Source organism: Cibotium barometz, chromosome 20 (genome assembly GCF_041138505.1).
Source record: "Cibotium barometz isolate CiBa-2024 chromosome 20, ASM4113850v1, whole genome shotgun sequence".
Lineage (NCBI taxonomy): Eukaryota > Viridiplantae > Streptophyta > Polypodiopsida > Cyatheales > Cibotiaceae > Cibotium > Cibotium barometz.
Genome location: NC_141065.1, coordinates 49662046 through 49678947, shown reverse-complemented (window position 1 = coordinate 49678947; position 16902 = coordinate 49662046). Strand labels below are relative to the sequence as shown.

The following is a 16902-nucleotide window of genomic DNA, read 5'->3' as shown; positions in this document are numbered from 1 at the left end:
ATAGCAGGCGGGTGCACTCTACAGACAAGTACAGCACAGGCAGGTACAGCACACGTACAACAAGCAGATACAGCATAGGAGTCAGGTATAGCCCACGTTCACCAGGTACAGCAACAGGTTCAAGGGTGTTGGAGGCGGGTACCACACGGCTGTAAGACACGTACAGAACAAGAGCAGTCGGCTGTTTTTTTTGAATCCAGTCCACTTCTCCAATCCAATGGGCGCCCCCTTCCATCAGCCACCCACGTGTGTAGGGGGATTGTTTTCCCATGCAATACATGCTTTAATTATTATTCAAAGGTTAGCTCACGGGCACCCACACTAGAAAGTGTTCGGACCAAATTTTAAATGTGTGTGAACATCCAACCTTATAAACATTAAGGTTTACATGACGTTATGAATTTTACATTAGAAAAGACCAACGAGGGCAATACTTACCACCTGTTCACACGCCACAACAATGTGTCAGCAAGCAACACTCCCACAATACACTGGGGATGTAAAGCCCCTAACAGTTAAACCCTACAATTAAGCATAAACATGAAAACAAAAGAACATAGCATCAAGCTCACTGCCCAACCATAGAGCCATTTAGGCTCACCCCCGAGCAAGGGGGACAGTAGCATCCGAGACATGTCTCCACGTGCAAAGTCCCTGGAGTTCCATACCACCAGTACACACCCATCGGATGTAAGCACGGAGTAGTCTTAAGGCCTCGAGTCCAGGTCTGAGGAGCTCTCCCCAAAACTGACCCATAAAGTGACTTATATAGGCCCCTATATACTAGGAGCCAAATATAGCACATGTTTCATAAAAGCTACTAATCCCCCCACTTATGATGCCTAACCCTGAGCTATGGTTAATTCAACCCAAGGGTCTTAACCCTAGTTAGCCCTGGGACGTAACATACTTCCCCCCTTATGAACCATTGATGTCCTCAACAATGAATTCGGGGAATCGACTCTTCAAACTACACACCAACTCCCATGTAGCCTCGACCTCAGACCGTCTCTTCCACTTGATCAAGTACTCTGAATAAATGGTATTCCGAGACCGTTTTGTACGTTGATCCAGAACCAACTCAGGCACTAAGGGAATATACCTAGTCATATCTTCGAGGTTAGGGATCTCCTCCACTCGGACAATCTCATCACCTTCACCCAAACGTTCCTTCAAACAACTGATGTGAAAAACGGGGTGAATCTTGATTCCAGAAGGAGGTGCTAACCGATAAGCTACCTCGCTAATCTTCTTCGTGATCTGATAAGGACCACAAAATCGAGAAGACAGCTTGTAAACCTTACCAATTCTCATCGTTTTAGAGTCCTTTGGGACTTTAAGATACACCCACATGCTCTCTTGTAAGGCTCTAGGAGTTCGTCGTTGGTTGGCGTAAAACTGAGCGCGATCTTGAGCACTCTTTACGCTTTCCCTTGCAATTTTCAGCATGTCTTGCATATCTTGCAAGAAGTCCATTGCTGATTGCAATTTGACTCTCCTTAACCCAATGGGTATAGGTGATTTTGGTTGATAACCATACATAAGCATGAATGGGCTATAACCAGTAGCCGCATGCTTACTGCTATTATAAGCAAACTCAATCTGTGAGAGATACTTTTCCCACTCAGACTATCTCTTGGAGACATACGCCCTCAACATATCCTCCATAGTCTGGTTAGTCCTCTCTGTCTGACCATCTAACTCAGGACGATCCGAAGATGACATACTCAAGCGTGTTTCCAATTTGGAAAATACGGATTGCCAAAATTGTGCAGTGAATTTGGGATCCCTGTCACTCACAATCTCCTCAGGTAGTCCATAAAGCTTGTACAACTGCTCCACAAAGAGCTGAGCCAACTCGTGACTCTTCACAATTGACTTAGTAGGGATAAATCTTGCCATCTTCGTCAATCGGTCCACAATAACCCAGATTGAGTCATGGCCCCTATTAGTATGGGGTAATCCAACTACAAAATCCATTGAGATACTTTGCCATTTGTTCTCAGGAATTTGCAAAGGATGTAACAATCCACCAGCTCTAAGCCTTTCAACTTTGTTAAGCTGGCACTGGGAACACTTCCGCACATAATCCTCGACAAAGGGCTTCATGCATGGCCAGTAAAATGCCGGCCAACCAAGGCTAAGGTTCTATGTATGCCCGGGTACCCTGCACTAGGTGCATCATGGTACTCATGCAATATCAAAGTTTGGACGTCCAGATCACTGGGCACACAAACCTTGCCATCCTTAAACAGTAATCCATCTCTAATGGAATACTTTTCCAATATCTTTCTCTCAGCAGCACTCACCGGAGTGTCTGAAACACTCGGATCTCTTAGGCTGCTTCTGGCCTGGACCAATTGCCAGATTCGACCAAAATAGGAATCTTGTTGGCAATGCCCTTTGAGAGATAGATAAAAGTCAGTCATTATCTCAGCAAAAGAGATAGCATTAACCTCGGGGATCCTAGTAAGGGCATCAGCAACCCGATTGGTTGTTCCCCTACGGTAACGGATCTCAAAGTCAAACTCCTGCATGAGGTCAACCCATCTAGCCTTCCGACCCCTCAGGTCAGGCTGATCACAAATATACTTCAACGAATGGTGATCTGTCCAGACTACAAATTGAGACCCATACAAATAGTGTCTCCAGATCTTCAACGCATGGACAACTGCCAGAAGCTCCTTTTCCTGGGTAGGGTACCTCATCTAGGCATCTGAAAGCTTTTTACTTTCAAATGCTATGGGCTTCCCATCCTCGAATAGGGCAGCACCTATTGCATAATCACTAGCATCCATTTCAACCACAAAAGGTTTATTGGGATCCACAATCAGCAACATAGGCGCCGAAGTAACAAGCTCCTTCACTGCTCTAAAACACTGGTCCAACTTGTCACTCCAAACCACCAGAGGACTTAACTTGCCTTTCTTGCTTCTCACCCCCTTTAAGAGTTCAATCAAAGGGGCGGCAATCTTGGCATAAGCCTCGATGAACTTCCTGAAAAAGCCAGTGAATCCCAATAAAGATTTCACTTGCCTAATCGTCCTTGGAATAGGCCATTCAAGGACCTTCCGAATCTTTTCCGGATCAATCTCGGCATCATGCAATCGGCGACTTTCATAAGCAACTGCATGACCCTCCTGATTTAGGACAGCCCCTATACAATTCCCACATGCATCACATTCCACCGTGAATGGCTTTTGCAAATCGGGAACAATCAACACGGGTCCACAAATGATAGCATTTTGAGTTGCAAGAAGTCATCTTGCTCATTCGAAGTCCATTTGAAGGTAGCTTTCTTCTTTGTAAGATCATGCAATGGCGAGGCAATCTTGGCAAAATGCCTGATGAATCGCCTATAGTATGAACATAATCCAAGAAAGCTACGTACTTGATGTACATTTTGCAACTCTGGCCAATTTTGAATGGTTTCAATTTTAGCACAATTTAGAGCATAGGGGCGTTGTAGCCTCATGTTTCCTCAGTTCATTCCACAAGCGTGTACTTTTTGTACTTGCCCTTCTCAACCCTTTCAGAAAGATTTGAAAGAGGCAAACCAATCTTTGTATAATTCTATATAAATGTTAGGAAGAAGTTTACAAATCCTAAAAAGGATTTGATCCGGGTGACGGTCCTTAAAATTGGCCACTCATAGACTAACCTGATCTTCTCGTAATCAATGTGGAGATCGTTATGGTAATAGCATAGCTCTTGCTTAAAGAAATCACATTTGCTTTCTTTAGCTAATAGGACTTCTTGTTTGAGAATATCTAACACAATCCTCAAATGCTCAGGATGTAACCAAGGGTCCTAATTTACACAAGGATGTCATCTAAAAAGACTCACGAAAGATATTGTTCATCATCTGTTGGAAAGTAGCCGGTGCATTCACGAGTTCAAATGGTAAAACTAAGAACTCATAATGCTCATACCTAGTTCAAAAACCAATCTTAAACACATCTCCCTCAAATATCCTAATTTGATGGTAACTTGTCCTCATATCAACTTTGTGAAGTATCATTCTTTACAAAGCCGATCAATAAGGTCATCCATCCTCGGGAAAGGATATTTATTCTTAATAGTAAATTTGTTAAGACGCTTGTAATCCACACATCCTTTTTGTCTTATCCTTCTTGCCTACTAGGAGAACTCGTGCTCCTCATGGCAACTTGCAAGGCTTCACATGCCCCATTTGGACCGAATTCGTCTAGTAGCAACTTCATCCTTCTCAGATTGACTCAATCTGTGCCTAAACATTGGTTGTGTCCTAGTTATAAGCTCAATCTGATGATCTATACCCCTCTTTGAAGATAAACAATGTGGCTGTTTCTATGGAAACATGTCCAAGTATTCAGACATCATCTCTTGAAAGAGTTACCCTTCTGAATAAAAGGTAGACACCCTTCGAGCTTGCCAAATCCATGGCACGAGAGCTCGAATTAGCTTTTGTTGGTCTCCAATAATCAACCTCTCAGGAGGAATTGAATTACTCATTTCTCCCTTTCCCAGAGCTAAACTCATAGCTCTGGCAACTGATGTCCGCATAGCATCAATTCACAGTGTGGAAAACAACTAGCAAAGAACAAACTTTTTAAATCTAGAAATGCTTCATACTTATTCTTAAGCAAATATGCATAAATAATATTGTTAAATTGCACGTCCTTCTTAAGAACACAATAAAGAACATCACATTCATCATTGTGAAGCATTTTCACAGTTTCCAAAGCAGAAGAGGCCGCAACTTTGCAACTGTATCATCATAGATATGGCAAAGTGTAATGCATCCTCAAAGGATCTAATTGTTCCGCTGAACTTCATTTTGATACTCTCAGGGAAGTGATTGTAATAAGAATAGGTGGACATAATGATTAGGGAGGTCAGAGAACTTAGTAATAAATTCTCTAACCTCCTAGATGAATACCTTAAATGTCCTTCCACCCAACTTTCGTCCAATTGAATAGTCTGCAGTCGACGAACGTCCACAGGCTCATTAGGCTCTCTCACAAAAGTCTATAAACACAGTTTTTAAAACTTCCTAAGTTCTCGGAATAGTGGGTTTACTTTTAAGGCCTTGCCACCGAGTGAAGGCACGACCTCTAAGAAACATTTCTGTTGCTAGTGGGCTGATTTCCAGCCATAGGATGAGTGTCCAAATGCCCAACAGCAGGCAAGGATGTACCATACAAAGGAAGAAGAGTATCAAAGAGATCCTGTGAGCCTACATGTTGCTGTTTTTTGCACTCAAGCGAGGGCTGAGAAGGGTTCTCCACAAAAACCACATCTCTGCTCACCATAATCCGCTGTGAGGCAGGATGGTAGAGACGGTACCGTTTGTTCTCTAGACTGTAGCCTACAAAAATGCAGGTTAGTGCCTTATCTGTCATGTGCATCCCACACTTGGATGCCACATGGACATATCTGAACAAGAAGGTGCAGGTTTTGGAGTGGAAAATTGGTCACATGTGAGCCTAGTCCAGGAGGACGAGTCAGCCAAGGTTCCGCTCCATGCGTCCGAGGTCAGGTGTGCATTGTCCTGCACATGAAGCAATGCCAGTCTGTGCTGTGAGTCTCCCTCTAGAATGATGTCAATTCCTCTGTGTGTTTGGTTTGCGACCAGATGCCAGACATCTCTGTAGAGCATGTAGGTTTGCATGTAAAAATCATTTTCTTGAGAAAATGACTTGAGGAAGCTGCTAGTGTCAATCTCGTGTCCAAAGCCGCAAGGTATCGCTCATGTTCCACACGTCGCATGGCGTCGTCTTCACGTTGTCGAATCTCCATTGCACGCATCTGCAACTCAAGCATCAAACTCGGATGCGGTCGTGACCCTTTCGACGGTCGTGACCCTTCGAAAGGGTCCCTTTGTAGAGGATTTGGAATCTGGGAAACGGAAGGAGAGGGAGGAGGAGACGAAAAACGAGGAGCTGGAGAACGGGTGCGCTCTTCCAAAGCCAGTATCTGCACCTTCTGCTCTTCCAATTTGGTACCATGTTCTACGATCGCTCGCATCATCTTTTGGAACATCTCTGGTACACTCATGCCTGATGCCCTAGATGGACTGCCTGGTGCACTTCGGTCCCAAGGTTCTTGTTCTCTCTTGTCTCGTCGTAGCTCACCATAGCAGGAAAATGCACTACCTTTCCAGAGCGCAATCTGACCATCCACTATGTATGTGGGAGACTTCTGGAGGCTTCCAGAGGTTGAAAACCAACCGTCCTTCGAGGGACCGGAGTCACTCCGAAAGGGGTGGTCCACCGGAGTCTAGAGACCAACCACACAAGCGAGAGAAAATTTCTGGTCCTTTTTTCTTCTTTTTCTTGCTAAATCTTTACAATTGAAGTAGACTCTGATACCACAGTAACATGTGGAAGCTTCAGGGTAGATTGGTAACTTCAATGCTCAGAAATCAGCAATCGTTCATGGACGAGAATAACGCACAAAACTGAAAGTAGATGTGCAAAAAATAGAGAGGGAGAGAGGGAGAAGAGGACACAGTATTGGGTCCCGAATACCCTCTGTAGGGCCCCAACCACGAATGGTGTATTTGCTTCTATTAGGATGATGCAAATCAAAAAATAAAAGTCTGAAAACTTGACCTTCTTGGCTGAGGAAAATCCTCTGCCCTTGACCTTCATAATTCACCCCTTGTGTTTACTCCTCCTTGGCTATCCCGGCCCTTTGAGTAGTTTCAGCACTTGGTGAATAATCACATGACTGAAACGCAGCCCATGGCTGCGTATTTATACCCTCTCTATCCTTCAGTCGGCCAGCTTAACATAGGCGGCCAGCAGCTTATTCTCCACGACTAGGAAAAAATAGCACTTCATGCTAATAAACTCAAGTGTTTTCACACCTACCTATCATGTCCATCATGCGCATTTATGCTGGGCTGCTGGGCAGCCCTGCGCATGGACAAAGGCTGTTGGGCAGCCAGTGTGGGCTGTCCCACACCTGGCCGGCAACCAAACTAGGCTTGGGGCCAGTCGGCTGGCTGTCGAGGCCCCCCTAGGGCTGGCCGACAGCCCCTTCCAGCCCACATGGCTGGTGGGCACAGCCGGGGCCCTCTTGGCCCCCTAGGGGTCACTCTATGAATGCACGCCTAAGCCTTGGGGTAGCCCTATGGGCTGGCCCCAGGCTCATGCCCACACCATATTAGGTTTGGCAGCTTATGTTTGGGACGAGTTTGTTCTCAACCTTAAGCAACGGTTCCTATCGGCCCATTACCTTGAGCGACTTGAAGAGGAGTTTACGGGAGCGCGTCAAAACGCGCAACCAGTCCTTCAGTTTGCCAATAAAATTTCAAACTTATGTTTGCAGTTGGGCTTATCTGATAAGGACAAGAAAGGACAATTCCTTTATGGCCTTGACACACAAATCCAGTGGGAGGTGCATATGTTTAGGCTAGCCACTTTCGAAGACGCACTCACTTTCGCAAAGTGCTGAAATGAAGCACAGTGGTAGAAAGCCAAAGACTTCCCAGCTTGCTACTCCCAAGGCTAACACCACGGCGGAAAAAGGCCAAAACCAAACATGGTCTTCCCCAGGACAGAGCATGGGAGCCTCTGGCTCCAAGAACTCGACCAATGCGCCCAAGCTTACTCCAGACCAAAACGCTCAGGCAAGCAAGACTGGTGGCAAGTTGAGTGCTGAGGAGATCGCTCAGTACAAGAAGGAGGGTAGGTGTTTCTTTTGTCATACAAAAGGACACACTTCTCGGGAGTTTCCTAAGAAGACTACCACTCCACTGACCACCACCCCAGCCTCCACAGCTTCAGTGGTGAGCCCAGCTCCCACTCATACCCTAGTGGCTGTCCCTAGTTCTTCGGATCCCAATGCTTCGGTTGGAGCAATCATTAGCTGGGAGCTCGAAGATAAGCAGAAGGACGCCGATGAGCAGGAGGATGCGGTCACAAAACAGGCTGCTCGGCGTGCCCGTTTCGTCCTAACTTTGGTGGACAAGCAAGTTGAGGGTTTTAGCACAGGCATTGTCAAGTTTGAAGCTCTAGGTGCTAAATTAGAGTGCATAGAGTTTGTGCGTGATTTTATGGTTGCCCCTCTTGTAGGAGCAGACATAATCTTGGGCATTCAGTGGTTTCACAAGTTCCTTCCTGATGTCAAGCACACTTTCCAGATTAGTCGGAATGTGTCCAACGCCCGGTGACCATTAAGTGTGAGCCTGGAATTGCGAACGTTCTGCTCATAAGCCACTTGCAGGCTAAACAAGCAATCAGGAAAGGCGCACATTGTGCGATGATTTACATCCAGACTGCCTAGACGATGCTTCTAAGAAGTATTTGGCCCTCCATGAAAAGTTCCAAAAGATTTTTCTTAGGGAAAATCTCCCTTCCCAGCTCCCCCCGTCCAGACCGGAGGACCACAAGATCGACCTCCTCCCAGGCTCAGAACTCCCGAGCAAGTTTCCATATCGACTTTCCAGGCAATGGAATCAGAGTTGAACTGCCAACTCCAAGAATTATTGCAATCTGGCTTCATCCGTCCTAGTGTCGCCATTTGCAACACCGATCCTGTTTGTCAAGAAGAAGGATGGGTCTTCTCGATTGTGTGTCGATTATCGTGCACTCAATAAGTTGACTATCAAGAGTAGATTCTCAATGCCTCGAATGGACTATATTCTCGAGAGGTTGAATGAGGCTACGATGTTCTCAAAACTCGATTTGAAGAGTGGGTACCACCAGGTGAGGATTGTTGAGGGGGACATCTCGAAATGAGCACACTATGAATTTGTGGTCATGCCTTTTGGCTTGACGAACGCCCCAGTCACATTCAACCGCATGATGATGCAGGTATTCCCAAAATTGATTGGAAAGTGTGTGTTCGTATTTCTTGACGACATACTGGTATTTTCAGCTACTGTTAAGCAGCATGACATTGATGTGGAGAAAGTCTTGAAGTTGCTGGAAAGCAACAAGCTCTACGTCAATGAGAAGAAGTCGGAATTTTATTTATTCGAGGTTCATTACCTTGGATATATAATTAGTGCAAAAGGCATTTGACTTGATCCGGCCAAGGTGGCCGAGATTGTCAATTGGAAGTACCACAGACTGCTTATGACATCAGATCCTTTGTGGGTATATGCCAAGCATACTTCACCCACATAGACAAGTTTTCTAACATGTCGGTGGATCTCACCGATCTGCTAAAGGGTGTCGAGACTAAAAGACAACGGATTCGGAGCCAGAGATGTATTGGCACCACTACTAGTACACATAATTAACAGGGCTATTTGCGAAGGTTTCCCAGATAGTTGGTCGACACATACTATTGTACCTCTATTTAAGAGTGGTGACCCCATGATACCAGGGAACTACAGGACCATCATGATTGGCCATTGCTTGGCCAAGATATTCGGATCTATTTTGGATCGAGAGCTGAGTAGATGGGCTGAGACACATTAACTCAAAGCACCTGGGCAGGTAGGTTTTAGACGAGGTTTCACGACTTTGGATCACATATTTACCCTCGAGGCTCTCATTGAGGAGGGATAAGCACAGGGGAAGAGGATATATTGCTGCTTTGTGGATTTCCGCAAAGCCTTTGACACGGTGCCATGTGCCAAACTCATGAGGAGATTGCATGACATTGGTGTTCCCGAGGTGATGCAGTAGGGCATTTATGCATTATATGAGGCGGTGATAGGCAGAGTACGGACTCCCGGAGGCATGTCGGATACAGTGACTAGCACCATTGGGGTGAAGCAAGGATGCCCACTGTCACCCACCCTTTTTGGACTTCACATTGATGAGATATCCGACTACATTGACAGGATGGGGGGGGCAGGGGGCCAGTCTCGCAGGGGTTTGGATACCCATATTGCTATATGCCAATGACATCGTACTTATTGCAGACTCCCCTGAGGGTTTGCAACAACGTTTGGATGCTTTGCAGTCGTTTTGTGCAAATAGAGACCTCACAGTGAACCTTGGGAAGACTAAGATTATGGTTTTCAATACCGCACAGGCCTGGGTGACTAGATCCGACCATTAGTTCACTTTTAGAGGTGAATCAGTGGAGTACACCAGATCATATGTGTACCTAGGAGTCACATTCAGCAGACCACAGTTCTCTATGAGGCAGGCAGCAGATGCTAGATTGGCACGTGGATATGCAGCCCTGGGGGCACTAGAGAGACAATGTGCCTACATTCAATTTTAGGAGCCACGCACCAAACTCTGGTTGTTTGACACATTGGTCACACCTACACTCTTATATGGCTCACCCATATGGGGACCCAGCCTCTATATGATGGATGGCAGATACTAGAGAAACCACTGGTGACTATGATCGCACCCATGATTCAGAGCAAACCATCGGTACCTCATGAGATTGTCAGAGCAGAGATAGGAGCCACACTAGTGGTTACCGAAGCCCTGTTCCAGTCAGTGACATTTTTGCAGAGGATATGGGAGCTCCCCAGACAGAGATACCCACACCTAGCACTTATTTCTTCCAGGCAATTAGCCGCAGACGGCGATACACGATGTTGGTAAGCCCAGATGTGTACCTGGCTGAGATTACATGGCATGACGATTGATGCACTCCCTCCATTTGATTACAGCCTGGACTGCCCCTTCTTGGACCTTAGTCACTTTGAGCAGAATAGGGTGATCAAGATGGACATCATGAGGCTAGATGCAGAAGAAAGGACCTAGGCACGAAGATGGCCCACTATAGGGACCATTTTCTACATCTCTCCCCAGATGGCTTTGTGACACAGTCTACATACATGGACACCCATCTCTCACATGGCATTCGCAGTGCCATTGGCCAGATCAGGACTTCATCACATCAGCTGAGGGTAGAGACTGGCATATACAAGGGGATGAAGCCAAAGACCGCATTTGTCAGCTCTCTCACCAGGAAGTGGAGTCAGAGGAGCACTACATATGCCGATGTACTGTGTACTATGAGATACGAGGGAGATACTGGTGTCTCTTCCGAGAGGGTTTTGGACCATTACGACATGTGATGGAGTTCGAGGATCAGAGGTGTTTGGGGCCTTTCTTATTGGAGCTCAAACGCCATCGAGAGGCTCTCCTACAAGCCAGGACAGCACACTAGGACCCACCCCGCCAGCAAGCCATGACAAATTTTTTCAGGGCCAGGACCACCCCGGCAGTTACGACCAGGACCTCCACTACCCCCTCGGCGAGCCACACGTCCTTCAGGAGGAGTCACCCTTGACAGAGCCATAGCACTTTGTCGAGCGAGACGCCCACGCTTACCATGACCTCGTCCACGGCCGCTTCATCACCGGTGGATTAGAGCCATCATCACCCGCCACAGGAGACGACAGCTCCGCCACTTTAGTTTCTCTATCTTACAGCACCCCATGAGAGAGATACTGAGATGAGCAGATTACACCAGTCTTGTGCTAGTTGTAGATATTATACGCTTTTGTTGTACCTCAGTAGGAGTATTTTCCTTTCATACTGTTTAGGACTTTTTTAGTCCTTTTTGTCTTACTTTTGATGAGACACCAGCAGTTGTGTACTATGTTTTGGTCTCAAAAGCCACTTTGGCCTTTCACAGACGTTAATATCTCTCTCTCTCTCTCTCTCTCAGATGTTCTCTCAGTTTTGGTCTAATAGGCCACTATGGCCTCTTAGAGACGTTAATATATCATTTCATTTCATTTCTCTCTCTCACACACACATAGATATGTCATTCATCTTATAATCCTATGTTAGTTAACTGATGCACAAATCATTACCGTGCTGGAATTGGGTTCTAAACTATCCCCTGAACCTATTCGAGTGAATATGTGATCGACAACCCGAAAGGATGCAAAGCGGGCAGGAACAAAGCAACCAATGTGAGCCAAAATTGTTATTAACGCGACTTGACGAAGATAGGTGCTTTTCCCGCTCCTACGGTAAACAAAAAAGCCATGTATTAGCAATACCTCAAAGAAAATAATTTTTAACTGTCCACCATGTTAGAAAGCATGAGGGAGCTCTTACATATTTGGACCAGTCACAAGAACCATATTGGAAGCCTCTGAAAGAAATGTATTATTCGGCTGCACAATCAAGCTTCATGCCTTCACTATAATGACGACTCAACACTCAACAAGCAAACAGAAATGTATAATTTGGCTGCACAAACAAGTCCTTTTTTTTTTGTGATTCAAGGGCAGGGCTTAAGTTCCTTCTCAGCCCTTAGTCTATGCGGTAATATGCAGTAATCCTGACTCTTTTACCACAAATTGGTCCGAACGCAGAGCCTCCACTACAGGATGCCGTCCAGCTTCTATAGCTACAGGTCCATCATCTGTGTCAAGACAAGTAGTATCATCTGTTAACAGTACTCAATTATTGTACCTAGACACTCCTAAAAATCTATATTATTAAGATGCTTAGGTCATCTAATGCCTAAGTCGCTCAAAGAGGATGCCTTTGAGTTGTTTGGAAAGAAACCTGTGAACTCTGGTCGAGTATAGCTTCCAACTTCCTTGCTTGAGACCATGTATGCAAAGGAATTCACGATCATGTCAAGAAGAGAAATAGACTCTGATAACAGTGTAAGAAGTGCGACATCTTCCCTGATTCTATCAATGATACCTGTGGTGAAGCACATGTATCGGAACTCATCAACAAAAAAGAGAAACAAAAAAGAACTCATTTGATTGTGATAGCATATTTCACAAACCTTCTAGGCAAATTTCTGTTCTGTGGTAGCACTCTGCTGCAGCTTCTTTGTTCCTGATATTCAGCTGTTGTAGCAAAGTTCGTTTGCATGAACAAGTGAGCTTTTCTGTAAAGAAGCTGCATCACTTCTTAACCTTAAACTGACTCTACAATAACTCACAGAGATCAACTCTTGTGTTGAGCAATGAATATTTTTCCCTTGTTTGGTGACCTATACATGGAAAAAATTTACAGTTAGATACTTCTAATGGCCTATACACATACATCCATGCATGCATACATTATGTATACACATACATACACACACATATATATACATTATGTACACACATACACACATATATACATGCGTGTGTATGTATGCAGGCATGCATGTGCACACAATTGTGTGTGTACACATGTATGCCTGCTCACGAGCTATATACATGCATACATTATGTATACACACACACACACACACACACACACATATATATACATTATGTACACACACACATATACATACATTATGTACACACACACACACACATATATATACATTATGTACACACACACATATACATACATACACTTGTGTATGTATGCAGGCATGCGTGTATACACGAGTGTGTGTCGGCAGGAATCTGGGCCCTGGTGGGGTTGGGTGGTGGAGGGGTTGGGGGGGGGGGGGGGTGTTTCTGACCCATGCCTCCTTGTGGGCAGCAGAGTGCCATAGCTGCTCAGGCAATGGCCTGCTAACAGTTACATTTATCTTCTTGGATTGTTTCTTTAAGCAGTATACCTGAAGAAAAATCCGTGGCAGCCCCTGTTCATGGACATCTTTTTCTGGAAAAGTGATGTAGAAGCCTCTTTTGCTGTTAAAAGGCATCTTCAAATTTGACAACCCCATAGTGTCTCTATACTTCTTTGCCAGGGCATGTATAGCTGAGCATTCACAAGCATTCATACTTAACACTAAGGCTGTGGTTTTTAATCCAGATATATCTAACAAAGGTTTCCATTATCCCTTGCTACACCAAAGTTCATCAACCTTCGCTAGTTTCACAAAATGCCTTCCTCGCTATATCAAGAAAACCATCAATTCCTGACTTGACTGCAAAGCACTGCTGTGTCCGTGCAACAAATGGCGCTCTTGCATGCAGCACATCATCATCAATTACCTCCTCAATTCTGCAAGAAGAAAAACATCTTTGTTTAGATCAAATTATATCTTGTACAAAGTACCTAAGGATGTGATCCTATAGACCACCACTTGACTGCCACAAGACAGTTTAGACCTCAACAGCACTGATATGCTTTGTTTAGATTGTTCAAGTTTCTAGGATGCTCAAATGACACAACTCACTGGCCAAATCACAGCCCCTTACTAGAAAAAACAAACCAGGACCTCTCTTTGTGTTCAAGCATGAATTCCATGACTTCTTAAGCTATGCAAATTCTGTTATGAACAACAGTGGTGTGTCGGTTTAAATCAAGCTACGAACCTCTTCTGTAAGATAGCAAATTTTGGATGCTGGCACACCGACTCTCTGATGTCAGAAAGAAGTAGGCTCTTTCCTGGCTTGAGAACCTGAAAACCACAGCTGAAAACGTTGAAGCATCATACTTATGTGGAAAAAAGCTCTGATATTTTACTAACCTGAATAGTACCTCTGTAAGAGCAGGAAGAACCTCAACTGCTTCCTTGAGCAGAATAATACTAGCAACAAGAGCTTGACTCTTTTTTGTGCTGGATGAATCTGTTGAGTTTTCTACAGTTTTCTTTTGCCGGAAGCAAAAGTGACAGAGAATCCGATCTTCATTTTCCATAGCAATTAAAGGTCAGAATACATTGACAGCAAAAACACTAGTTGCTGGTAATTCTGACTGAAGGCCTCTCTTAAACATGTATCAACAACAGTTTGTTGACTTTTTGTGTTTACCGATGTCCTTTGGAAACTTCAGAAGAACTTTCGAGAGTCCAAAAAACAGCTTCTCATTGCTTGTCAGTTCCTCCTTTTGAAATCACGGCAAAGCACAAGACAGCAGTCAGGGAATGAGGATTGTGCAATTGATGAACGCCACAAGCACGTGACTATAGAACTTGCTTGATTCTACTCCTTACTAGGCAATTGAGGCGAATGTTTATAGTCACTGCATCTTTTAGTGGCTGAAGAAGATTAGCTCGCAGAAGCCTTGACCTGCAGGTTCATGTTATGATAAAACATGACAAAACAATTAACGTAAAGAAAAAGAAATTATCATGGCAACCTCCACATGCAACAGTCCAGGACACCAAAACTTAAGAGAATCTTCAACCCTGTTACCCTTGTTATTCAAATAAGACATGACAACATCCATGGCCCATTAATTAGTTAACTCATCCATGATCAACCCACCACTCTTGTATTTTGCACAAGAATTTTTCACTCTTATCAACAATAGGACTATACATCCACTCGATTCAAAAAGAGAGAACCATGCAAGGACATCTCAACTCATAGCCAGCCTTAAGCATGCACAGTAATACAGAGCATAATCATGCACTTGGCCATCCCCCAGTTTCATCATAGCCAACCTGTAAGCAGGATCACTTGCATATTCAAAAATACATACATGTACATGTATATGCATACACTGACATGCGGGCACATGCATGGCTATGGAAACAAAGACATATACTTTCAGAAGATTGGATTATATCCAACCTTATGAATTGAGAAAATAAATAGTTGCACTTATTTAACAACAAACAAATACGATCCTAGAGAACGGTAGAAAAAGTTTTGCAAAGAATACAAGGACACAAAGAAAAAATACAAATTTCTGAAAATTCTGAAGTTCAAAAAACAGAGTAACTAGTAAAAAGCCTTAAGCAAGTTATGATTTAAATCAAGAAAACTAATCTAGAAAATATAGAGAAGAGACGTAGAAAGAAAAAAAGAAAGATTTTATTACTATCTAGTAAAGACCCAATGAGTCAATGTGACCAAAAACTGTTACATAAGTTCCGTGTGAAAAATGAAGATCAAACAAAAGTACCAAAGCCCATGTACTATGCGGGCCTTAGATGTACAATGAGAAATGAGGCTGGTGTAACCAATCGTGCTCATCAGGTGTCATCCTCCTCTTCTAATGTACACATGGAGGTAATGTCCACCACCTAGGGTGGGGCCACTAAGATATATATATATATATATATATATATATAATTAAGTGTCTATTAAGGACCCAATGGCCTGTGAGACCAAAGTGATACAATAATGTCCATCTCATCATTGTTAGGAATCAAGGTCTTACATGTGTGAACCCACTCTTATGAGTGAGGTGGTATGTTTGTGTGTGAACCACCTCTTAGAGGGGTTATAATAATATCTAGATATTTGTGTGTTATGACATAAGCAATGATGTCACTGAGGCAACCTTTGTAACCTATAAAAATACATGTACTTCATTGAATCAAATACATAACAATCACATCATGGTACTCTCCCTGTGTGCCGCTCACACAGCCATAGCCATGAAGCTTTTCAAGCCTCCATACCATAGGACATTCAACATTTGGTATCATACCTCTAGGTTGATACTGACCCGAATTTCTTGTACTTGTTCGTACGGTCGGCGGCAGCAATCCGTACATATGTACTAGCAGATCCATACATGTTCGTATTGTAGTACAGCCGTACTATTGTGCAGCAACTCCTCCACTTGAGCCCATCACCACATCAACGCCGCCTTCGACAAGCAGCAACAGCAACAGATCCATGGGACAGTGTCAAAAGCCTTGCGGAAATCCACAAAGCAACAGTATATGTGATGCCCATGAGCTCTCCCCTCCTCAATGATGCCCCGTAGTGTGAAAATGTGATCCAGTGTGGAGTGTCCTCTCCGAAAACATGCCTGACCTAATGCTTCGAGTCTCTACTCCTCAAACCATCTGCTGAGCTCATGCTCCAAGATCAATCCATAAATCTTGGCCAATGTGTGACCAATCATAATAGTCCAGTAGTTGCCGGGATCCATGGGATCACCCGCCTTCAAAATGAGCACAATGGTATTCAAGGACCAACTATCACTAAAACCCTCGCATACTACCCGGTTAAACATATGAACCAAAAGTGGAGCCAACACATCCTTGGCATGGGAGAAATGCTCGGCAAGCAACTCATTATAATTCATGTGCTCTCCCATTCTGCATCCTATCAATGGCATCTCTAACCATACTCAACTGGAAGGAGGAGGAATGGGGGGGGGG

General features: G+C 44.3%; 1 protein-coding gene across 8 annotated transcripts in view; it reads right to left on the bottom strand.

The window, feature by feature from the left end:
• MSH4 (MUTS-like protein 4) overlaps window positions 1-16902 on the bottom strand; it is a 48568-nt gene that overhangs the window by 18852 nt on the left and 12814 nt on the right. For all 8 annotated transcript variants that reach the window (XR_015268355.1, XR_015268356.1, XM_086814927.1 and 5 more), the window contains 12 exons: window positions 14773-14848; window positions 14591-14663; window positions 14319-14464; window positions 14153-14238; window positions 13699-13838; window positions 13450-13592; window positions 12829-12879; window positions 12670-12733; window positions 12438-12581; window positions 12221-12291; window positions 11982-12040; window positions 11732-11888 (listed from right to left, as the gene is read on the bottom strand). Coding sequence is in view for 6 of the 8 variants with exons in the window: in XM_086814927.1 (XP_086671053.1) it covers window positions 11732-11888; window positions 11982-12040; window positions 12221-12291; window positions 12438-12581; window positions 12670-12733; window positions 12829-12879; window positions 13450-13592; window positions 13699-13838; window positions 14153-14238; window positions 14319-14464; window positions 14591-14663; window positions 14773-14848 (1210 nt within the window). In the remaining 2 variants the exon portion in view is untranslated. The remainder of the gene's footprint in view (window positions 1-11731; window positions 11889-11981; window positions 12041-12220; window positions 12292-12437; window positions 12582-12669; window positions 12734-12828; window positions 12880-13449; window positions 13593-13698; window positions 13839-14152; window positions 14239-14318; window positions 14465-14590; window positions 14664-14772; window positions 14849-16902) is intronic.